General features: G+C 37.0%; 1 protein-coding gene across 2 annotated transcripts; it reads right to left on the bottom strand.

The window, feature by feature from the left end:
- Positions 1-473: 473 nt before the first annotated feature.
- LOC121877169 (prolyl 3-hydroxylase 1-like) lies at positions 474-26,204 on the bottom strand (the record flags this gene model as incomplete). 2 transcript variants are annotated; one of them, XM_042382788.1, is given in 12 exon segments in its annotated part: positions 474-552; positions 643-763; positions 3,109-3,259; positions 4,528-4,623; positions 6,072-6,296; positions 15,842-15,961; positions 16,304-16,440; positions 16,886-17,011; positions 17,378-17,558; positions 20,576-20,719; positions 21,032-21,257; positions 25,572-26,204. In XM_042382788.1, coding segments are annotated over 12 exon segments (1,971 nt in total), but the record flags the coding sequence as incomplete, so codon positions are not given.
- Positions 26,205-26,521: the final 317 nt, after the last annotated feature.

Here is a 26,521-nt window from a genome sequence, read left to right on the forward strand (position 1 = left end):
AACCAATCACAGCTAGCGGGGGAGGGAGGTAAGGATGCTTGGCCCAATCACAGTCCGATACGTCATATGACGTCACCGATAACGCAACAAAGACATGCACTGTGCAACCTACTCGCGCCGCTTAACCAACATGGCGGGATGGCGGGAGGTTTGAATCCAAAAATGGCGTGGCGCGAAAGGACCGCCAGCCGCTCTCCGCGTAAAAGGGTACACACACCGCGTAAAGTGAACATTCCATGTTCGGCAGGATACCGCGTAAACGTGGAAACACGTAAAGTGAAACCGTGTAAAGCGGGGTTTTACTGTATTGTATTATGCAGTGTGTTGACAATGTTGTACCTGTAGTTATATAATCAGGTACTGTATCACAAATACTGTACCAGTATTTCTGTTGTTTGGGGGATAACATTGTATTAAGTTGAATAAACCCTACAAGTGCTTAACTCTTCGTGTTCACAACACTTGATACATACCTCATGTGACAGTCCTGATCTGTCATGAGTGAAGATAAAGTCACCTCCCTCAAACTCATCATTCAGGTACAACAAAGCACTGAAATAAAAGATAAAATATTATGAATGTAAATAGAAATACCAGACAAGTGTATGTACAGCTTTTAATATTAAGTAGACAACTTCTTACCTGTAGTCCCTGTAGGTGTAAGCAGGTGGTATTCTAAGACATTCCCCAGAGTCTTGTAATATACAGTTGTCAACATGGACTTCATGGCTGAGGTCAGTTAATGATCTGTTTACTGACATCTCTGTATGACGAGGAAAAAATTATGAATGAAGAAGTCAAACAGCCTAATAGCAAGGGTTAAGAATGGTAAGACTCTACAAGTGGACAGAATGACAATATAAATGCTAAAATAGGCCAATATTAAGGAAACAGCGGAAAGTAAAGGAGGGGGAATAAAAATAAATGCAAAAATTTAAGCAGTATAATTTTCTTAAGTAAACCTAGGTAAGTGTACATAACAGTACAAGATACCATAGTTATTATTGACAAAGTTAACCCACTTGTGTACAGGGTCACCCGAATAAAATACCAGTAGTGAAAGTGGCATCCCTGTAGTGAAGGGATTTAGGCACCTATGGAATGTGTACATTAATAGGGGAAAAACCGTGTGTGTTCAGAAAATGAAGACTGTGTGGATCAGTAAAGGTGGCAAATGGGACCATGTAACTGAGGGAAAGTGGAAGAAGGTAATAGGTGCACTGAGAAATGTATTGAGAGATCATCAAAGGAGGCAAAGATGAGGATGTACAGTATATGAGAAGAGTTGAGGTAATGATATTTGTACAGGTGAGAAGCAAAGACTGTAATTGCAAAAAGAAAGAAGAATAAAATTATACTTAAATTATGTGCTAGAAAGCTATAAGATGAAAAGAACAAGAAAAAGAGAAAAATAGGGTGTGCTTGAGAGAGAAAGTGATTGAAGTTTGCTAAGGTTATGTTATGATCATGAAAAAATGGAAATAAAAAGATTATAAAAGAGAATAATGCACAGGTGGATGGTAGAGGGAGCAGGGAAGAACAAGAAGATGGAGGGGTACTTGATAGGAAGGGTAAGGACACCATGGAAGCAAAAGTAATGCGCTTGCATGATCAGATAGGAAACATGGTGTTAGGAGGTGTATGGTGGGATGTGCTGATGATATATGATGCTGGATGTTATGATGTGACTAATGAAAGGAGATCTTATGGCAGTGTGGTGTTAGGAGAAAATGTAGGTGATCACACATAATGAATGACAAGAAATTAGACTTGCTATTGATTCCAGACACACACTACACTACATACAGTGGTCCCTCGGTTAACGAGCACAATCCGTTCCAGCAGGTTGCTCGTTAACCGAAAAACTTGTTAACCGAAACCATTGTTTCAATGGGTTTTTGGGTAATTGGTTCCAGCTCACCGAAAATTGCCTAAATTCAACAAAAAGGGTAGAAAAGCTCACTTACTTTGAGGTGTGTATGTAGAAGGCTCCTGGATGATGATGATGATGGGAATTAGAATGGGGGTGGAGGAGAAGGGAGAAGAGAAGGCATTGGGGTGGAAGAGAAGTCACCCCATGCTGCCATTTCACCCATAAAATTTTAGTTCTCTTAATGTAATTCAACCCTCCTCCTAGTCACAGGCCTGGCATTTGACATTATTAGGGACCTGCCACTCTTTGCCGTAAACAGATAAAATGTACCGGGAACTTTCCCCCCACACACTCATCATTCTCTCACTTTATGTAACTTGACAGAACCTATGACCCTTCAGGCTTTTACGCCCTTAATGTACGTGTCATAAAGGCAAGTATGAACTTTTCATACTTCCCTGTTGGGTGCTGTAAATGTTTCTGCACTTCACCTTGCACAGGATGTAAGGGGGTGCCCAATAAACTAGTCCCCTCAGGGGCAAATCTGAATCTGATGTAATTCAAGATTATTTTCTTTAAATCAGCACTGCGCTGCATTATATATTGTCACTATGTAAAATAAATTTCAAAATGACCAATTGCTTGCAAACACAGAAAAAAGCGTTTAGTTGAAGAGAGTCTCAAGCAAGATGTTACCTCCACTGAAAAGACAGAGAGACTGGCGCCTGTTTGATGTGTTGCCAGGCTGGATGGCGCGCATGAAACTAGTTTCCTTACCTTCAATTATGTTCAATAATTGTTAAAATGACTAAAAATTTCAATATTAAACTTTAAAATTATTGAATAGTATAAACTTCTTTATATTTACTAAAATAGTAAGGAATTTAAGCCATAAAACCGATTACTGTATTGGCGGACTAATACTACAGCTGGTGGACCGCCAAATGCAAGCGAAAACATGTTGAGGTCGACTCGAAAAAACTCATTAATCGAGGGATTGCTCGTTAACTGAAGTTAAGAATCTTATGGAAGGTAAATCGTTAACCGAAATATCGTTATCCGAGGCGCTCGTTAACCGAGGGATCACTGTATGTGATTCCATGAACTAAAACTAAGGAATAATTGCACATTCTTGTCATAAACATAATGAATGAAGAGGAAGAAGTTGCATAGGCTCATCCCAGAAGAACTGACACATACATAATTATCCAACAGATTATTTTCAGTTATCTCACCTGGTTTAGCAGTGCGGCAGACTAAGTGAGTGAAGTCAAAGTATAATGGCTCTTTTAGGTTGAAGTATCTCTCCATGTAGTCACGACAGTGGTTCGTTATGTCTATAATTAAGTCCAAAGCTTCTTCAGCAATCAACTTAGCATGAACCATCTGTGAGTTATGTAGAAATACTTAAGAGTTCTGCTATTGCTTAAAAATATACATAGCAAAGTATGTTAGAAGTTAAGGCATCATATTCAAGGTATCATACATCTACTGTACTGTACAGTACTGTAATAACTAATATGATTTAAAACCTAAAGTTCCAGATCCATTTTTAAATGCCTAAGAGTCAGTCTGGGATTTATCAAGTTCATTTCTTAATATAACTTCCTCAGGGTAATGCTCATTCTTGCCAAATTTTAGTGTATGTGACTGTTAGGTTGTTCACTGAATACTGTACAGGATTATGAGTCATCCAGTTACTGCAGGTGTTCTGGAGAATCTGGTGTGTGTGTGTGAGGCTGTGTGTGTGTTGTGATTTACATTACTGTAAAGGAAGTTTTTATTTGGACCCTTCATAGGTACAGTATTATCATTAAAGTGTCATGAAATTTTTTTATAAATCATTATATGCCAGAAAACCAACAATTTATTTCAAGCACAATGGTTAATTAACCCTCTCGCACACACAATAAGATTCTGAGTTACTGTGACCACGACAAAAATCATACCGAACTTTTCACTTGAGGTCTGGTCATCTTCATTCTGCTGCTAATTTATCCCACAATAATTTGTTTTTGCATGATTTATACATCACTGGCTTTATTATTGTTTTGGCTTTAATATAAGCAGAAAAAAAAAACAGAAAAGAATAAATAGTTGTGTTCCAATCATCATATCTTGAATATTTTCTAACAAACCCACCAAGGAATCATATAGTTATAAAAATGAAAATGTATGACCTTTCCAAAGGTGGATTTAGAATTTGTTGACAACTAATTGTGGGGAGGGTGGGATAGGAAATAGAGACAAATGTGACCTACCAGCATGACTGGCAGAAGGAAATTGATGGACAGCAGAACTCCACTCATGCTTTGGCACTTTCTGGAAGCTTCCCTTGCAAGATCATGCAGTCATCTACGATGCACAAAAATTTTATGCAATTATCTTGAAAACTTTTGGGGGGCGAACTTGTTTTAAGTCTAATGACGCAATTAACGCCTCGGATGCAAATACAGTAGTGTTACCCAGTAATTTTACGTGACTTGCGTCATGATACGCGAAAGGGTTAAAACTAAAATATATTGAGTTGCTTTCAGAAAGTCATAGGTCACCTTGCAGGACTCTCACCATCAGCAACACTTAGTAATATCCATGTAGATGAACTGATAGTTGCTTTTGGAAGACTGTACAGTGCTTAAGAGTAACGAACTTACCAATCCTGCCCTTCCTAGAGTAACTCCTTGAAAATATTCAGATTGTGTATGTGGAGAAGAATTTTGTTTATATCCATCTCCCTCAATTGCTGCTATCTGGTGGCAAGAAAAATACATGAGAGAGAGAAAGAGAAACAGTTTATAATTTCCATTAAATCGAGCTATCTATTCCTGCCATACATACCGGGTAAATGTACACTATTTTTTTTTCCGAAACTAAGAGAGATTATGGTAACAACCGGTAATTTTATTTAGCAACTAACCCAAGCATCTGTGAAGAAAGGAAAGTAATTGTTAGGTTAATAACTAAGTCTTGTTCAGCTGTTGTTCTGGGAGAAAAAATGGGATAATGACATGAAATTTTGGATTGAGAAATATCCTAAGATGAAATGCAAATAGTTGAGAATCAGACCTAACATGGAATTTTCACAAATAGTGAATACTGTATTAAACATCTGCTTCTCCTGAAAACATTATATACTGTACAGTACAAGTATATCCCTGTAATCTCAGAAACTTTCAAGAGGCAGACACTGTGATCACTGCCTAGTTCTTATTCAAATATCATGTACATTCCATTATCTAAAAAGTATCAAGATCTCAAACATCCAAAAGAATATGAAAGATTGACCGAAAACCAACGTAGCCCAACTAACGTGTCTTTGGTTATTGCTCATTTTCTATTCCATCAGACCTTGGGGTTCTCGATGCTTTTTAGATTGGCAGTACAGTCCACTATCTTAAGGAAACATTTTCCTTTACTAACTTGAAAGATTTTATAATTTTACATAATGTGGATATGCCTTTAGATTTCCTTTCTTAATAAATGGAATTTTCCAACATTGAGAAGTTACATGATCCTTGTCATTATGGATTTATATGACAAGTACAGTACCTACCACATGGTTTAACTACAAGAATTTTTACAATTACTATACACGCAGTCTCAAAAATCATAATCAGAATTTTATACAGTTCTGTAATCATCTTGGTCACATAAAAGAGGAAAATCTTGTGTTTTACTTTTACATGTGAACAAAGGTATTATGATCATGACCTGAACCCACCCTCCTTGCTGGTGTCATGAGAGAGGTTAAAGTAAATATGTGAACTTCTATCTGAGGCCTTCAGGTTCAAGCTATGAAGAGGGATTCATGAGCAAATTGAGCTTCATACACTATACTCTCAATTACATCAACAGTTCATTCAGCCACTTTGAACCACTCATCATATCAAACAGCAGAAGGGGAGAGTTGCAAGAGTTTCAAAACAAACCAACAGCTACTGTACTGTATGTCACTGACTAGTAAGGCATACAGTACTTGCATATATTTTGCATGGATCACATCTTTTAAGAACTTCTCCATACTTCAGCATTGCCTATTTCAATCCAAATACAGTACAGTATTCTGTATCTATTACGGTATTTTGAAACATATGCTCCTCAGAGTGACCACAAAGGAACAACCAAGTACCAGTTTTATGGGTCATGTTTCAATCACAATCTTTCAGAAACAGAAAGTTTGAAAACTACATTTTCTTACCTTAGTTAGTTCAGTTAACACCAAACATTCAATGGGTGTTGCAAAGCCGTCTGCAACCATCCTCCCTTCTCCACCAAGCTCTTTTTCCGTCTGCACCACACGAATCCCCATCTGTGACACACTCTTGAATTGAGCCACAGCTCGTTTACGTAAGGCTCGAGCTTTTTCTGATATCTGCTGCATCAAAGATTGAGATTTTTTGTTTTTTGGTGTGTCAGATGAAAGCTGAAAGAATGTCAAGAAGAAAGGTGGAGTCCCAGGTACTGTCAGTTAGACCTAAGGACACATGGAGACGTACTTGAATAGAAGCCTTCATGCAGCTCTTGCTAAGGTAGACTTTTCACAGTTATTGTTTGTTGGGTTACTACTAATTCTGCCACCCTGCCTCAATTCCAGGAACTAACTGATGGGATAAAATACTTATAAATTTATTGACAGTGAGTGACTGATAATCCTCACAGAAGATTATGTAATTGTTACAGATATTTAGTTAATTATGCAAGTGAAATTTTAGAGAGAAAACAGTGTAGCATTCTTAGTGGCACTCGGAATTTTTTCATGCATGTAATTTTTGCCAGCAATTAGCATGTCACAGTTTCCAAAATATCAACTTAATATTACTAGTACTGTACAGACATGAGAGTGTTATCAAGAAGAAATGGGGTCATATTTGATTGAGCAAAATTTTTTCACACTGGCAAATACACAACATGAGTACAATTTAGTGTATTTATTTTCAGCACATCATTATATATAGGAAGGTTTATGTTATTCATTGGTTCCTTCTTCATGTCCTAGTATAAATTCCTTCCCTTAATGATGCTTCCCACCTCTTTTATCTCCCTTCTCCTGTGTCTTCTTCTCTCCTGACTTTCATCCTCCGCCGTACTACTCTTGATGCCGACATTGTCATGCATTACTGTGCTTCATCTGCTAAGGTCTTTGTGTGCATGACAATGATTGTAATTACATTTATCCATACTGTTCTTACAAAACACCATTTTCCTCTACAGTGCCAAACCTTTTTTAAAAACTGTATTCCATTTTTTTGCAGTCCAATTTCTTCAATCTATATGTTATGCCAACTGAAATAACAATATTCTGCAAATTATAATTGAATCAATGTGTGTAATAAATTTATTATATCCAGAATAACAGAAAACCACCAAAATTCAGCTTAGCATAATTGCAGGAGGCAAGTAATTTGGGATGTAAAACAAATTAAACATATTCAAGGCATTAGGACAAGTAGGTAAATATCTATTTCCAATGTTTTGACCCCAAGTCCTTAATGAGTATGTCACAGTATGGTTACTTAGGTCATTCATGCATCTCTGGGGTCGAGGAGTATTTATTCCGTCACTTTCAGTGAAGCCAGCATACAGAGCGTGTACACTTGTCTGATAGTGATGATTGACTACTTTTTTAAGGACAAGTGACAATCAAGTCCGACAATCAAAAGTGTTATGCTCTGTATAGTTTATCAGAACCCTATTTATCAAACCCCTTCCTCTCAGATTAGTTTACTCTTCCTAGCGTTTAAAATCCATTAACCATCCTTTGCAATTCTCATGCACTCTCTTCAAATATCCTGCATCATCTGAATATCTGTGACAAATAAAATGTAAGCCAGAGGTGGATGGAAGGAAAGAGATCAAAGGATGGGGTGAAGGATGCTCTTAGAAGTATAGGGGATGGATATCAAGGATGCAGCAGTGTTTGTGAATGACATGAGAGCATGGCATTGTGTGATTTGGGGAAGGATGTACTGCTGCCTTCTTGAAGCAAAGAGGGCAATACAAATTGGACCTTGTGAAAGAGAAGCACCATAATAGAATACATCTTTTATAGCAGTAATCATGAATAAATGATGGGAAATTGTTTGTGTATAGTATTTGTTCTTGTTTCTGGTTGACCAACATTATGTAGGAAAGGGTTTGAAAGGGTACAGGTAAAAAGAAAATTGTGTATTTTCTGACTTTTGAAGAAATTTAAACCTGTTAAACTTGAACTAGCAAACCTTATTATTAAGCATAGGCATGACAGTGAATTTCATATCCCAGTAGACCCTCTGTTTATAATTGACTTAATATGGTATACTATATAATTAAATCTGTTATCATGAAAATGACAAATCTTTCTGAATCTGTCATGAAATATGTTATGCTGTGGACAAACACTTTCTCTTCTTCATGGTCACAGCCTCAGAATCTTCCTCAATGATCATCACTGCCAGATGAACCTTCCATCTGCATTTTTCCTTTGAATTCTACAACAGCCTTTTTTGATCTGTAACACGTTACTTATGACAGTTCTCAGTACTAATATACTAAAATGGTTAGCTTTAAATATGTAACAACCTTTCTACCTGACCAACTTTGTCAATACAGGTTGACAATCCCTTATCCGAAATCCTTGGGACCAGAGGCATTTCGGATTTCGGAATTTTTCCGTTTTCAGAATGGTTAGTTTTTTTTTTAGCCCACCCGGGCACAAGTCACTGACCCACATTGGGCCTGGGGGGCCAAAATATAATAATAATAATAATAATAATAATAATAATAATAATAATAATTCATAGGTCTAGGTCGTGTTTCTCACTTTTTATCTTTTTTCATTCTTGTATTTCTTTATTATTATTGTTATTATTATTATTATTATTATTATTATTATTATTATTATTTTATTTTGGTGTATTTTTTATTAAAATTTGTATTTACTATGAATAATTATTTTTATTACTATTACATTTTCGCCCCCGGCCTAATGTGGGTCAGTGATCTGCCTGGGTGGGCTAATCCTGTGAAAAAAAAAAAAAAAATGTTCCACAAAAAACTTTCAGTTTTCGTAATTTCGGATAAAGGGTTGTCAACCTGTACTGTACAGATGTCACTGCAGAACTCCCTGTATAGTTGTATCTAAAGCTTCAAAGTTTTGTGATTTGTGTTATCTATACAGTGCATGTACTGTGTATTGTTTACATAAATATTTTATTTTCCTTTCATATCACATATAATTGTCCAAATTTAATTGTCTGTTTTTCTAATTTTGTTGTACATTTCTTCATACTCGAATACCCTGTACAGTACAGTGGTCCCTCGATTAATGAACACAATTCATTCCACAGAGTCGTTCGTTAACCAAAAATTCCGTTAACCGAACCCATTGTTTCAATGGGATATTGGGTAATTGGTTCCAGCTCACAGAAAAGTACATACAAAGTAAAAAAAAAAATGCAGTAAAGTACACTTATTTTGAGGTGTGTATGTAGAAGGTTCCTGATTGATGATGATGATGGGAATTAGAAGTGGGGATGGAGGAGAAATCACCTTTCAGGGGACCCATGCTTGATGCAGTTATTTCGTCAATAAAATTTTAAGTTCACTGGGTGTAATTCAAGGTTATTTTATTTAAATCAACACAGCTAAACGAAAAGTTAGCTTCACTAACCGCTAATCTGCTAATTAAAAAGTTAACTTCGCAAATGCTAAACCGCTAAACAGCTAAAAAAATTAGCGGAAGCTAACGCTAACCGCTAACTTTTATTATATGAATTTAGTTTTTTTTTTTTTTGCTCTAAAACCCTTAAAATCAGACCTAGAGAGCTGAAATTTTCATATGTTGTCTTGAAGCTTAGACAGAGCTTTCCAAAAAGGTATAGCATGCCAAGATCAGATGATGATCAAGGTGTACACAAATAATTAAATGAACAAATGAAATTAAACATTAGTTTACAATCAAGTTTCAACATACACTTTATAATCTTTACTTACTGTACGAAAAGACAGAAAGTATTAAACGAATCCAAAAACTATAGTACTGTATAGCATAGGTAGCAAATAGCATCATGCCAAGATCAGATGATGATCAACTTATCAAGGTGTACACTGTACACAATTTCACAAATAATTAATTTGCATTCTCATACATTATTCATGTTGGTCTTAGTCATGTAAATAAACAGAAAACTCTAAACTTTAATGAAAAGTAAGTTTTTAGACAATTTTGCTTGGCGCACACCTTGGATGACATCCTGGTTATGAACTTATGCAGTACTTAGCATAACCAAATATGTTGACACAAAAAAATCCTAATTAAATTAACAAATAAATGAGAAATGAAATTATACGTAGACAAATCATGGCTTGTCACGTTTACACGTACTAACACGCAGTCAGCCAAGCGTGCCTGACTGGCTGTTGGAGACGCGCGTCGCGGCGTCACACGCTTACAACAGACAGTAACAAACATGTATAAGTTTTGTTAACGGATGTAAAGTTAGAGGAACTAAATTTAGCTGAAGCTAATTAGTCCGCTAATGGTTTCCAAAGTTAGCGAAAATGCTAATCCGCTAACGAGAAAGTTAGCTTTGCTAATTAGCGGTTAGCGGAACCATGCCCACCACTGACTATATCATCAATATGTTAACTAAATTTCAGAATGATCAATAATTTCAATGTAAAAATGCAAAAATATTCAAGACACTAACAAAATCGATGTTCACTCCACTGTCAACAAAGCCAAACTGACGCCTAGTGGCTGAGTCAAGCGGCTGATGGGCGCACAAAAAACTAGTTCCCTGTACTGCATTTATTATCAATATGTTAACTAAATTTTGAAATGACTAATAATTTTAAAATAAAAAAATTTCAAAAATATTAAAGAGCACAACTTTCTTGATATTTACTCAACTGGAAACGAATGTAAACATAGAACAGATTACTGAATTGGCAGACTAGCCCATCAGCTGATGCTCACAACAAAACGTGTTGTTCGTAAGGATTTCGTTAATCGAAGTTTTGTTCGTTAACCGAATTGAAGATCCTTATGGGAGGTAATTCGTGAACCAAAATTTCATTAATCGAACCGTTCGTTAACCGAGGGACCACTGTATTACATTTGGTCTAACATAAAGCCCTTCAATTTATATGATCTAAGAATTACACCCAGAATGGGCAACAATGTCTGAATTAACAAGACAGTTGAGGGGCATAAACATTGGTACTGTAACTAGCCTCTAATATCCAACACAGCTAGGTAAAGATTCTTCTAAGGCTAATATAACAGCCTTGAGTGAGGCTTCCATGGACTATAATTGCCACACATGATTAACTACTGTATCCTTTCCAAACACACAAGATTGCTCTTGTTAGGACCTTAAGGGAACTAGATCTTATTTATAGCTTGCCACCACCCAGAACATAAGAGATTATGGTACAGTATACCTCCAGTATACTTATAGCCATTACTGTTGTTGATCTTAATAAATATTAACTTTCTGCATTCAATTTTTTTAATGTCAAACTTCAGTAACCCCTAACCCAAATACAGTAATTTTATATTTAAAATATCAATGTTTGTTAAAAGGCCTTGTTTTCTCAGCTTAAAATCATGTTAACACTTCATAGTAATGTTCCCATGAGCAGCTTCACACACTCCTTTTCTCTTAGGTCCAAGGAAGCTTGTGTGTGCTCAATAGATTGATTGTTAGCTTTAGCATTTAAAAACACGACATGACAGATCAGTGAAAGTTATTAAGCACTTTAATTTTTCTATTAATCATTGTTAAAAAATTCTCCAAAACAGTTTAGTCACTGAATCATAAATCAGACATTAATTTATAACCATGAAATCACAAAATTGAAGATGTTAATTGTGTGAAGCAAAATAATCTTTGTGAGTTGGTTTTAGGCCATGCAAGAACAGTATAGTTCCCTCAGTGTGAAATATGGGTTGAAAGGAAATGCATGATTTGAACATTTTAGTTTTATTATACAATTACTGGTACATGTTCATAAAACTATGAAGTAAAAAAATACAAATCATTAGACTGAACAAACACTGAAAACACACATAAACACCTGACAGTACATCAGCCATAAATCTTAACCTGATATATCTACCAAGTATCCAATCATGCATTTCAATTCACAAAAGTAAAAATAACCATACAACCACTAATTCTGCTGAGATCATTAGGTTAGCACCATGCTCATCAGTAGTTCAGTTAGTTCAAGAAAGTATTATTCTTTTGCAAATGGTCCCGTGAACCAAGACACATCTTGACATTAATTAGATTATCATTCTTATCAAATTCAGATTAAATGTACTGTACATAATGAGCATTACAGTATTACAGAAAAGCAATGCACCAATAGCAATGTGATGATTAATTAGTAGGCATATTTACACATAACTGAGATGGTGAGCAAAATCACAAATATTTTGACAAAAACTTGAGTCAATAAGCCATGCATAACTTTACATATTAATGGAAATAAGAAAAGAAAGATAATAGTCGTCATGAGTCCAATGCAAATCCTTTTATGGCTTAATACAAAACATTACCTAAGTTTTGCCAAGTTTATTGCAGCTGAATATTCTCTCCTGTAAATACCAAATTATTGCATCAAATCTTGTTTACCTAATTCAACCCCCTTTCAAAAATTTCAGTATCAAGTTGACCTATACATAATAAATTACTAGGTGCTTAATATTTACAAATCTTCTTTCAAGGAATTGTGTGATCCTAAAATTACATTAGTGGTTTCTATCTTGTTCCCAAGTAAGCTGCTGTTGGAACTCAAAACCTCACTGCTCGTCTCAGTCTCAGTTTTCTGAAAGGTAAAGTGACTGGTTATCTTATGTCTAAGGAAGCTGCTCCTGCCAGCTGACCATCTGGGACAAAATTATAAGTTCTGCGACAGTCAGGTACACAGCTGAGTGAAGGTCATGGGGCAGTACAGTCATTGTATATGGAAGCTTCAGGTTATATACTAAAATTACAGAATAAAATGGCAATTACTGATGACTGGTGCTGATATTGTGTACAAGAATACAGCAATACAGTTTGTACTTGAAGACCTACGATACAACTTGTGTATGGTCGCAAACAAAAGTTTGCTCTTCACACTGAACCTGAATCACGGGAATGAGTCTCCGAACTTGTTGACGTCTGGTGCGGTTGTGTTGTTTTATCTCATTTCAGGTCAATGTTGCTTCATTTTGGGAGGGGGCAAACTTTTGACCCCGATTGTACAGTACTGTACTGTATTATACAGGTGTTCCATAGAAGTATTTGTTATAATGGGTCTCACTGTTGGTAGTGTTGTACATGTATCCTCAGAGGAATATCAGTGAATCTGTATGCTGGGGTGAACTGATATGGGTATCAGTAAACAGTAATAAAGTACAGTGAGAGAATGAAGTATCTTCTCTGCTTTGGCCAAAGTATAATAAAACCTGACTAACCAACACAGTGAATGGTGTCACTGGCATCCCCTTTCCAGGTTCCACAGCCCTCCCAACTGTTTATGGGCTCCACAAGTGTGTTGAATGGCTCAACCATTCTGTGATGTATATGTGAAAACTCCAGGAAGATATTTCATTTTCTCACTTACGGCAAAGAATGTGAATGTACAGTTGCCCACAGTTGCCAAGTGGGTAGTCATGGTGATGTATAGTAGTCATTCAATGTTGAGCTTCAGCAATCACAGTAATATGCCATTCAGAGATGCATTACACCGTTTCCTGCTGCAAATAATTCATAGGTAAAACAAGCCTTCTGTCAATACTTATGCCATCTACTCACCAAAGACATTTTAAGAAATGTGGGGAAAAATTAAAGCATTTTCAACCTTCTTTTCAATTTTGTGACACAAGGAAAGTGTGAGCTGGGTCTTAATATCTTATCAGTATATCATGATGTTTCCTACTGTAAAATTAAATGTCTTACAAATCTAATACCGGTAGGTAACTAATATTACAATGATAAGTAAAAGGTTTTACTCTATTATATCATTTTTGTGGGATTCATTAAGTTTAACCACATAAATCATTTTCATTAATTCTAAACTTCTGATGTTTACACTAACATCAAATACACAAATATCTACTGTATAAGAAAGAACTTTGTGAAGTTTCACTTATGGCTGAGAAGAATAAAGACATGAACCAGGTACAGTAATATCTCCGTTAGCCGGAACAATTGGTGCAGAGCACTTTCGGTAATGAGAGATTTCCGAGTAACAAGACGACTCTCAAAGCTGGAAAAAAATCCCTCGTCCCCGGAATTTTCCGGGTAACGGAAAAAATTTCTTGTAAGTTCCAGAAATTGCCCATTACATCATCTCTCGAACCTGGTAAAAAATCCATCATCACCGGAAGTTTCCGGCTTACGGAAAAGTTTTCTCGGAATTTCCAGAAAATGCACCTGATTTTCATCTGTCAAACCCAGAGAAAACTCCCCATCCCCGTAATTTTCTGGAAAATGTGCCCCTCGGAAAATTGTTCCCAAAGTCAGAATTTTCCGGAAAATTCCGGCTTTGGGAACGTTTTTCCGTGAAAATTTCAGTTCCGGCTATCGGAGATATTACTGTACTATAGTTATTCTCACCTTGCTAGGTTGACCATCAAACTAGTGTGACTAAGTAATCCTGACATTCTAAGTCAACTGTACTGTACTGATGCAGGGTGAATGAACTATTGGTCTGAACTAGCAGAATGGATATACAAATTGGCAAAATCTCTAAACTGCATCAAGATTAATATCCTTAAGAAAATAAAAAAGTTTTATATTAACTTCAGATCTCAATTCCCACTACAACAAAATGTGAAGAGGAGAATCCTAATATCAAACATTAATTACAGTAATTTTAGAGAACCAAACACTTTAAAGAAAATTGATTGTTTTCCCTCGTGCCATAAAGACAAAAGCTTCATGAAACTCCTAAACATCACATGACTCAGTGCGTTGTTACAGAGTATAACTTACATACAGTAGTTATCGGGTATCTTTCTTTGCTGACAATCATGCAAGAAATTTGATTTTTTTCATTCTTACACAAGAAAGGTGGTCATTAGCTAAGAACTACAGGAATCCAAATGCAAAGTGATTGGAAACACATTCAGTTATTCTTGACCTATTTGGAGATTAGTTACACTTTCTGGATGGGTAGTACATCTGTCTCCAAGTTTTACAACTAAGCATAAGTTCTTGGCTTCACACAGTATATTCTCCCATTTTCTGGGTTGGCTTTTGGTCTCATGGGTCATTCATAAATTTCACCAGGCCATTAAAAAAGGACTGAATCCTTGTAATAACTTTTTGTAGATACAGTATAACAATTAGTGGATAATGCAGATTTCCCTATTACCTCCCCAAGTAAATTCCTAAATCAAGTAGGAACTGAGTTAATCCTTAAAATCTCACATGACCAAATGAGTAAAGAAGCAGAAACTTACCCTAAGTTTCACAATCCGTTTCCTAAGTGACTTTCAAGTACCTACCTGGCTTTAAACCTCAATCTGGTGGGTGGGTAGATTCTGATTATTCACAGACATGCAGTTGTTTTGTAATAACCAAATTCCTGCCACAAGATACTGCACTTAAGGTTCTGGCAGAGTCTATCCAGCATGATATGGTCTCATGGATTATTTGTTAGTTATAATATGGGATTTCAAGATTTCTATCCCCCCTCTTTTTTCAGTGCATAAACTCCACAATGAAACCAATTCAATCCAAAGGTTTCATTCATCCTGCATGAATGACTAAGAATAACAACATAACAACATGACCCATCACATTAGTTTCATGGCTTAAAAATTTCCATCTAGCAAAGTGAGAACAGAGTCAATCGTCACGTTTGATGTCCCACACCAGCAATAAATTTATACGGAAAGCTTATTTATAGGCTTATTCTACACAGCTAAAACAGATTATTAACCCAACATGCTTAATATACAGAAAACTTAACAGTGTGGTTACTCACCTCAATATCATCATCATCTTCATCCAAGAAGGCATCATCATTCACGGATATAAAACTGGTATCGATGAACTGCATGAGCTGCTCTTCAAATTCTTGAATCTTCATAAAGGCAACAGCATTCTGTCCAAAGAGATAATCACATGTGTAGGAATACCAATAAGGAGCTGACCACAAGGCTCCATGACCCCCAGCTGCCACAGAGATGCAAGGATGCAAATTACTGTACCTGTAGACCAAAACTCCAAATATACAGTAGTACAGAATATGGAAGGAAAATTCACATTATTGAACTCATGTTAGATCACAAGCCCATTTTCCTTTAACTTCATTTCCATTTCTTAAGTAAACAAGTTTATAAAACACCGGGATTGATGCAACAAATCACACAGACTAAATAATTTTACGTAGAGAAGTGAAATATATAGTTAGGATGATCAACATAAATATTAATAAAAGTAATACCTTCCTAGGAATAAAGTAGTCATCCTTCACTCCTTCCTCTGTAACGTAGAACTGCTTATTTCGTATCTGTACTTCATCGTTAGGATTTACAGCAAGAGCTGTTTCTACGGCTTCACAAGCTTTCTTAACATCACCTACTGCAAAACAAAGAAAGTTTATTACAGTAACACAAGAGGTTTCCCATCACCACAGTTATAGAGGGAGCTACACCAACTAAACTTCCAAAACATGAAGAGAACATGATGATATTAAATGTAATTCACGTACTTATTCTAATTGACAACCATTTCTATTTGTTCATACCACCAGTGTGGTGGTATGGAAGCCAACTTAACCCAGACTGTGCCAAGGCATGAATGTCTAGCCCTGAAGATTGGGATGCATTGGTGGGGCCTGAATTAAAATTAAATCACATTCTTTTGTTAAGTCAATGTCAAGGGTGCTTTAAGGGTTATGGCACTTTACCTATGCCTTCCTCCAGATGATGATACAGGAAGGGTAGTTCAGGAGCATGAGCTAGGGAAATATATTGAGACACATGATGTGTTTATCTCTCTCTACAACAGGACATATTTCACTAACCTTGATAATAAGAATATTGTAAATAATTGAAATAAGAAGAGAAGAAGTCATCCATAATTTCCCCAAAGAGATTGCTGAGCCGCCAGCTACATCGTCGTTTACAGCGGAGAGTGAAAGTGTAGTGGTCTGAAATAAATTGTTACTGTCATGTACTTTTCTGACCAATGGAGAATGCAGATATTTAATAATTATGTATTATAACTCAATTAAATTTTAAATTTGTATACTGTATGACACTAATCACTGATCATTAACTTGTGTACATACAGCACAATACTGTATCCCAACAAATACTATACAGGCACTCTATTAAATACTATTTTTTTATCTCATATGTTCTTACTTTTATTCGAGACCAGAAATGATGTACAAACTTGAATTTTTTCTACAATCCTAATGGTCAACAAAAGGTTCACTTAAAAGAAATGCTCAAATATTCGTATTTATGTCTTAAAATACTAGAGTAACTGGAACTGGAACTGTATTACTCACTTGCAAGTGAAGCAATGAAATCAGGGAACCAGCCTTGATCAAATGGGTTATCACACAAATGATGACACACTTCAAATGCATCATAGAAGAGAGCGAGACTTTTTTCCATGTGAGCAACAGTTGCCTTATAATCCCCATTATTATAAGCCACATTCCCCTTTATGTATTCTTTACCATATTCCTGAAATTAGGAATGAAATCTTATAAGTGGAGTATCACAACATAAATTGTTTCTATCCTTCATATTATACAGGGAATGTACTGTACTTACCTCCAATCCCATTTACATGACTACTTTTTGATTCAATGCATAAAGACTAAAGATGCATTTTAGCAAAACTTATGCATAAACACGAAAGATGTATTTTAAGAAGACTCTTATATTGAATAAACCTTGACTCAAGAACTCCTTGACTCAGAAAATGCCACCAATAAATATAAAAGTTCTGAAGTAGGCCTTAGCAGCAACCTGACAAAATTTCCCCAAAAACATAAAAGCTTTCTTACTGAGCGTAACATACAAAAAATGCAGGAAGAATACATTTTGAGTCATTTCACTAATACAATTTGTTGTACTTTTCCATCTGATATTTCACAGTCTGTATATTCTTGGACGCTCGCCCTACAAGGGGTCACAGCTCAAGATTGAAGAAGCCGCAAGTCCAGAAAACCGTGAGGGCAAACTTTTTCGGAGTGAGGGTTGTAAACTCTTGGAACGATCTACCAGAGAGTGTTGTGACGGCACCGAGTGTGAGCTCTTTCAAGACAAGACTTTACCAACACTGGAGCGGGTTCAGGTACATTCAGGAGCCGGTGCATGCTCAGTATTTGCCAACAGTGCATGACAGAGACGTGACCGATCGCCCGGGCAGCTAGCAAGCCGATCTTTTGGTGAAGAAGTTAAATGAAAAGAGACGTGACCGATCGCCCAAGCGGCTAACAAGCCGATCAGTGGTGAAGAGGATAAAAGTAAAAAAAAAGTAAAAGTAAAGCCTTTGATACTGTCGACCATACCATCCTCCTTTCAAAGCATGAACATTACAGAGTTAGGGGCCTGTCCCGCAATTAGTTTACCTCATATCTGTCCAACAGGAAGCAGTATATCTGCTATAATAATCACCGTTCTAACTCCCCGCCAATCTTGTATGGCGTCCCCCAAGGTTCCATTTTCGGTCCAGTAGTCTTTGTTGTACATAAATAATATAGTCCACTCCAGCACACTCATAAAATACAACTTATTTTCAGACGATAGTAATCTCTATGCCAGCAACTCATACCTCAATTCCTTGATGAGAACTATGAACACTGAATTGACTAAAGTCAGGACCTGGGTAATACGTAATAAGCTGACCTTAAACCTTGAAAAAACCCACTACACGATCTTTCACAGAAGGAAAACTTACAACCAGACTTGGACCCCCTGTACCTTAGTAATACAGTCCTCAAACGTGAACAAACTACCATATTCCTCGGGGTTATTGTTGATGAGAAACTTAACTACAGTTTTACCCCGCTTAACGCGCTTTCACTTAACGCGTTTTCGCATATACGCGGTGCCTTGCCAAAGCTGAACTTTCACTTAACGCGGGTTTTTTCCACATATACGCGGTGAGTGTCCGGCTCGGATGCTATTTTTAGATTTTGCCCACGCGCCACCCACCCGCCCGCCTGCCTCTCCCTCCTCCTCCCTCCGCTTGGGTAAGCGGCGCGGTAAGGTTGCGCAGTGTGTGTCTTTGTTGCGTTATCACTGACGTCATATGACGTCTCGGACTGTGATTGGCCATGCAGCCCTACCCCCCTCTGCTGCTAGCTGTAATTGGCTTAAAGTATTATGACGTGACTACCCCGGGGAGGGAGGGAGGGAGGAGAGACGACGCTTGACCTAGCCGCGGCAGTTTCATCCCTCAAGGCCACGCCGGGTTAACGCGCATCCATTGTTCCGTAAAATGGCTTCCGCCGGACCACCATCCCCAGAGAGAAACCTTTCCTTACCTGGACCCAGCGGCACTAAACCAAAGAAGACACGACGTTCATTAAGCTACGAGCTGAAGTACCAAATTGTTCAAGATTTGGAGAAAGGAAGACGCCAAGTTGATCTCGCGCGCCAGCATGGCGTCAACGAATCTACGATTCGTACAATAAAGAAGGATGCAGCCAAGATAAAGGAGCACATGAAGATCACAAAGTCTGCAGGTGATAGTGATAGTGAAGTTGATTTTGAGGGATTTGTCAGGGAAGCCATGACAACTGTAAGTGACAGTGATATTGATTCACCTAGTAATGGTGATTCACCTAGTAATGGTGATTCACCTGAGGGGCAGTAATCTGCCCTCTGCCTCGGAACCAGCCTCCATCCCCGTATGCCGACCCATCTCTTCTACTACCGTGAGTGTTCCTCAAAAATTTTCGTTTTTTAACCTATTCTTTATTTTTCCTATGTTAACCTTTATCTTTCCTAACCTAACCTCTTCTATATTACTTGTTTTTCATGCCACCATAAAGTTAAGATAGAATTTTTACTACAACATAGTTATTTGTCGTCAAAAAGTGGAGTTTGGGGGTCGGGCTGGGTTCAATTGACCGCGTTAAGTGGGGTACAACTGTATATTGTTGATGAGAAACTTAACTAGAGAAACCACATACAAGCCATTCACAGTAAAGTCAATAAACAGTACGGCATCATGTATCGCACTCGGAAGTCACTCACTCTAACCGCAATGAAAGAAATCTATTATGATCTTGTTTACCAAGGCACATGAAGTTGCTTTAATAATTAGTGTTCATATACAGTATAATGGAAGAAAAACAATGGTTTTCTCATTAATGACAACGGGAGTAAAATATCACATTAGGCTTACTTTTATGCCTCTCAAGAAAGTCATTGAGTTGGGTCAAGGATCCTTGGCTTAATATTGAGTTTCTCCACAACTCTGATGGATCACTCTTAACAAATTTTGATGTTGAAGTGAAGATACTGTACTGTATAAAGTCAAGAATCCTTGACTTCTGCCTAAGAAAAACGTACCCTTACATTCACTGTTTGCTCCCCAAAGTTTTCTTACATAATGTAATAAAATAAATCCATTTTGATTTTTCGAGTCAACTGAACAATATAAACTTATTACAAATTATCCATCAGAATCGGTACAATAATTTTGTATGTATATTTACAACTGAGAAAAGGTTACTTTTTATTACCTGAAGCTCCAAGTTGTTAACCTCTGAAGCAGCAAAATTACCTTCAGCAAGGTAATACTTGAGGTTGGTCTTCATGACCTCGTGGTTTGGCTCCACAGCTAAAACTGTGGCTGCTGCATCTGCTGCCTCCTTCAACTTGTCCATCTGAGCATAAATAACAATGTTTTTATTCATAATAAATTCTCATGAAAAATAAATCAAACTAACAATAAAGGTGCAAAAATCTAACTGATTTTAACAATATATTAAAAGTTTCTCAAAATTTACACAGTAATGTATAAATACAAGTTCAAATATGCAGGAATTCATTCTGAGATGAAGGGTGTTCCATGGGGAACCAAATACCATTTTTAAAATATTGTCATCAAAATTCAACAGCCTTAGAAAACAGAATTTGTAATTCTTAAAAAAAAAAAAATTACAAAATTAGTGTAATATAAAACATAAATTTCTTACTTTAAAGTAACACAACTGAAGATAGTCATATGGTTTCCGTAACTCAAAATTTTCTTTCATCACTCCCTCAATTATCCGATCCATTCGTGATCCAAATGCACTCTTCTTGCAATTCACTACACAGAGAGTGTTACGAACTGCTCGCTCATAAAACCTCTCATCTTCAGACAGTTTCTCCGAGAAAAGCTCACTTTTTGCACTCTCTTTACTACACGTTCTTCTGCATCTGTTAGAAAAATAAGAATACTGTACATTTTTAGACTTTTTTGACAGTTATATTTCAAAGTGAATATTCTGATATCTTTTTGACACAATCAAAACACTGTTAAATGTAGACTACTTGTACCTGTACAACTCCCATTTCAGAAATTTTTCAAATACAGTACTGAATTCCATCTTACCAAACAGCAGACTATTTACCCAGGCAGCAGCCACCCAACAGACAGGTTCCATAAACCTAACCAACTACACTTCACCAAAAAATTTACTTTATTTTTTTTACCTGTTTCATTGCAGATGGGACATGTACATTCCTAAACACTTCCTGCAGTTAGTTAGTTCTTAATAAATATATATTTTTTTATTTATCAGTATCAGGTCTGCCATTTGTTTGAGTTGCATGAAGACAGGACAAATAGAAAGATTTCAGTGTAAAAGAATTTTTGAAGGAAACTGTTGTGGTCAGACAGTGGGGTAGACTCTAGGGGTGCAGACAAGCCTGGCTGGTGTGAGGGTGTGGTCCAAGTGTGATACAGTTGGTCAGGACTCAGAATAAATTTATATGGAGATAAGTGGTGTTTAATTTTGTACTGGTCAAGTGTATGGTAAGGCTGAGGTTAGGGTTTAGATTAATTTAGGCTGTTCCTTTACTTGTCCTTGTATATCCGTTCTCTAATTTTATTACCTTAATAAGTAATGCAATGTATGATTCCTCCACAATATGATAGTACAGGTACTCATATTTTGAGTTAACCCGAGACTTATTGTTAAGAACCTGGTGGAGATAAAATTTACCCTTCTCTACTGCACTGAATGATCTCTCCACTGTGCATGTTGTCACGGGTAATGTCAGAGCAATACGGTAATAATTGTTTAATAGGAGGAAACAGATCAGTGTGATTGAGTAAAACCTTTTAAGACCAAATTTAAAACCAGGTGGCTGCTTCTCCTTGTAAGTTTTCAATTCCAACCAATTTAATGATCTTTGCAATCAGTTCTTCTCTTGTAAGCCTTGCAATATGTTCTGTAGTTTGTGAAGAGAATACAGGCTAAAATTTTAATTGGTTTCAGCAGTAAATCGGCTTTCCAAAGAATAATAACATCCAAATGTGATACAGAACTTACCTGTGAAACTATTTTTCTAGAGTTAAATCTAAAATCACCATAAAATAAAAATGAAAACAAAATTGAGAAGAGAACTAAATTCACAGTATAAAGTTACTGCACTATCTTGGTGTAAAATTACAGAGCTGTGACACAAAACTTTATATAAAATCATGGTGCCACGACAAAATCACGTCAGCATCTTTTAAACAAATACCAAAGTTTTCTTACCTTATGTATTCCAACAGAGCAAATGACTGTATCCAAAACAAAAGTGGTTAGTGTCACGATGGCATCTTATACCAAATTAAAGTAACTGGGTGAATGGTCTGCTCTATACAGTATGACCTGATCTAACTTAACCAGCATTGTCAAACCACTGAGCCTACGATTGGGAATCTTACCTCTGACCTAACCTACCCAGACCTCAAATACTGCACCTACCTGTGTGACCTCAAAAAAATTACTGCATTAATCTCGATTCAACCAGACACCTTTTCTCTTGATCCAGGGGCAACAACTACCCTCTTCACCCTCTCCAGCAGATCCCCATATTTCCAACATGCTGATATCAATATGTACATCCTATTTTGCCATGAATTTCTTTTAAAAACAAAATGAACTGACCAATCCAAACCTAATCAACTCAATTTCTTTTAATTAGAATATATTATAATATGTTAGGGTTGGGTATGGTCGAGTTAGTTATAAAAGAACTTCACAACAAAGTAGCCAATCTATATTAAGCGTTTGACAGAGTACCGCATCAGAGGCTTCTGAGAAAAGTTTAGGCTCATGGTATTGAGGGGAAAGTTTTAAATTGGATAAAATCATGGCTCACAGATAGAACACAGAGGGTCAGCGTAGATGGTGTTAAATCTGAATGGGGCTGTGTAACCAGTGGGGTTCCCCACGGGTCAGTACTGGGCCCACTGTTGTTCATAATCTACATAAACAATCTAGATACTGGGATCAGCAGTGGCATAAGCAAGTTTGCGGATGACACCAAAATAGGGCGGCAGATTAATTCAGGGCAGGATGCAAATGCACTCCAGGAGGATTTAAATAAACTGCAGGTGGTCAGAAAAATGGCAAATGAAATTCAACACCAGCAAGTGCAGCGTACTTAATATTGGAAGAACAAATACTGTCAATGTATACAGCCTTAACAACATCAACCTAGAGAAGTCGGCTTGTGAAAGAGACTTAGGGGTACTTGTAAGCCCGGACCTACAGCCTAGAAAACAGTGTGTTAATGTTCGAAATAAAGGCAAACAGAGTATTAGAAGCATAAGTAATAAGCGTGCAGAGGTCTTATTGCAACTATATCTTGCGCTAGTCAGGCCTCACCTCGATTATGCGGTTCAGTTCTAGTGCCCTTATTATAGAATGGATATCAATTCACTGGAGTCGGTGCAGCGAAGAATGACGAAAATGATTCCGAGACTTAGAAACCTTCCATATCAAGATAGGTTAAAGAAACTAAACTTGCATTCCCTAGAAAGACGAAGAGTGCGGGGAGATATGATAGAAGTATTTAAGAGGATGAAAGAATCGATAAAGGAGATATAGATAAAGTTCTTATAATATCCGAGCAGGACAGGACTCGTAGCAACGGATTTAAGTTGGATAAGTTTAGGTTTAGGAGGGAGATAGGAAGGAACTGATTCACAAATAGGGTGGTGGACGAATGGAGCAAGCTTAGCAACTTTGTAGTAAGTGCTGGAATGCTGGAAAGTTTCAAAAGGAGGCTAGATAGATTCATGGATGATAGAGAGTGGCAGTAACTCTCGACAGGAGCTGCCATGCACAGGCCAACCGGCCTATTGCAGACTCCTTATTTTCTTATGTAAAATATCCACTGTATATTTACCCAGCATATCTTCTTCCCCATACATATTTGTACAAAACTCTAAAACTAAATTAACTTTCAGTAATACAAGAGCAGATGGCTAACATCTGAAGGAGCTGTTTGATTTACTTAATTTTTTTTTTGTTTTTACAAATGTTCTTTGAATGATAGTGGTAATAAAAATGACAACTTTTTATTTGAATTTTAAATACTTTTGTTAGTTTTTCTCTATCTACAATCATTAATCAGCTGTAGTGGACAAGGTATAAAAGCTGATGCAATTTGTGGGGTAAAACACGGTGAAATATTGATCATTTGACACTAAAATGATGTCTCTACATGCTTTGTACATGCTGAAATGATTTACCATAAATATATTCCTCCAAAAATCTGCCGTTGTCATCACATGCTCCTGTCTGCACTGTTTATTTTCAACCTACCTGCTCAGTCTGAGCGTACTATCACGTCCACAAAAAACATTTAATTAAACCATGGCTCATCAAGAAAGTTACTTTCATTGGGGTATTATTTTAATTTCGGTCAAAAGGGGAATCTTAGAAATTTAACCACCACCAGAAGGAGGGGGGGGGGCGTATTATTTTAATTTCGGTCAAAAGGGGAATCTTAGAAATTTAACCACCACCAGAAGGAGGGGGAGTCAGGTTACATATAGTTCGTAGGTTCTATGGCTTGGTTAGGTTACATTAGGTTAGGTCATGCTGGATATCTAAATACAGAGATGACTGAAAATAAAATTTTACTTTCATTGGTACTAGATATTAAATAAGTACTTTATGTTTAATATGGTGGTAATTAGTGATGATTTTCCAGCCGCTGATTTCTCATAAACGCCGCAATTTCACTGTGTTTTATAGAAGTCACTGTCATAGTTATAGTAAATGTGTAAAAAAGTGTTTATTTAAAGTTCAGCCTAACCTAAAACTAACATAACTGGCTAATATTGACGACTATACAGGTATTGCAAACATCAAAACAAATAGTGCATCGGTGGTCTAGTCATCAATATTAGCCAATATGGTGGGAGGGTCCTGGGGGCAGAACCACCCAGCCAAGAAGTTAGGTAGACTTCTTTGTTTGGTTAAGTCAGGTTCTAATTGGTTCTGTGCATTGTCATATCATTTTTATTACTTACTAAAATCCAAAGACTGCTGTGGAAAAATGAACGAAGTGGAACAATGCATTCTGGTGTTTATCATCTGCTCCAGGATTACCAAACTTTCTTTCAATAAGACCCAAATTAAGAACTATGCCTGAAAGACACATCTACCAAAATATTTAGCAAATTATGAACTACTAAACATCTTAAAACTATTTTACATCAAAGAAAATTTGAAGATTACAAACCTTGCAACATTGTCTTTCCACCAGTGCCAGTCTGCCAGAGACAGCTCGAAGTAGCGGATACATTTCTCCCACTCCTCGGCCAGGTAGGCGCTGACTCCCTCTTTGTACAGGAAATCGTAAGTCATCACTGCGTGTCCTGGCTTGATCTTCTCAATCCCTAAGGTGGCCTCCTCAATCCTGGAGGTGGTCTCCTCAATCCTGGAGGTGGTCTCCTCAATCCTGGAGGTGGTCTCTTCAAGCCCGGATGTGTTCTCCTCAAGCCCGGATGTGTTCTCCTCAAGCCCGGATGTGTTCTCCTCAAGCCCGGAGGTGATGCTCACCATCAGCAGGAGCACACCCAAAGGATACTTCACTCTGCCCCACATATTTTTAAGTGATGATCTAAGCCTGTTTATGGCCAGGGTGAACGACTTCTTTGATGGCTTGTTATGTATGTTGTTGACGTTCTTGTCCAGCAACTCCACTGTCTTTATCTAGTATTGTTGCTGTGATTTGTCGTACAATACTTGCCAATTTTGTGTTAGTAACTGAGGCGAGGAAGGGCGTGTCATGGTCCGGGACTCCGGGTGTGATGGCAGTAGACAGTCGGCACCCTCATTCACCCCACGCCCTGCTCTCGCCCACAGACGACAGATGCCCAGCGCTGCATCTGCCACGACTCGCCACATTCATGTTCTATAACTTATATATCAACGTAATATTAATCTCAGTAATATTTGAAAAGGGAGCGTATTTTCTGATTCTTTTTTGTCATTATGGAATAATTAAAATGAACGTATAGTGAAAGAACAAACTTATAAAATTTATGGAAGCTGGCATCTTTATACCGGTAATGACATTATTTACTCTAAATATCCGTTTATAAGCATTATAACAAAATTCCATGATTCAGGTGTAACTTAAACACTTGAAGAAGTTGTGAAACTTCTTGATTATCCTACACGGACGTC

Source organism: Homarus americanus, unplaced genomic scaffold, assembly GCF_018991925.1.
Source record: "Homarus americanus isolate GMGI-L3 unplaced genomic scaffold, GMGI_Hamer_2.0 scaffold33468, whole genome shotgun sequence".
NCBI classification, from domain to species: domain Eukaryota; kingdom Metazoa; phylum Arthropoda; class Malacostraca; order Decapoda; family Nephropidae; genus Homarus; species Homarus americanus.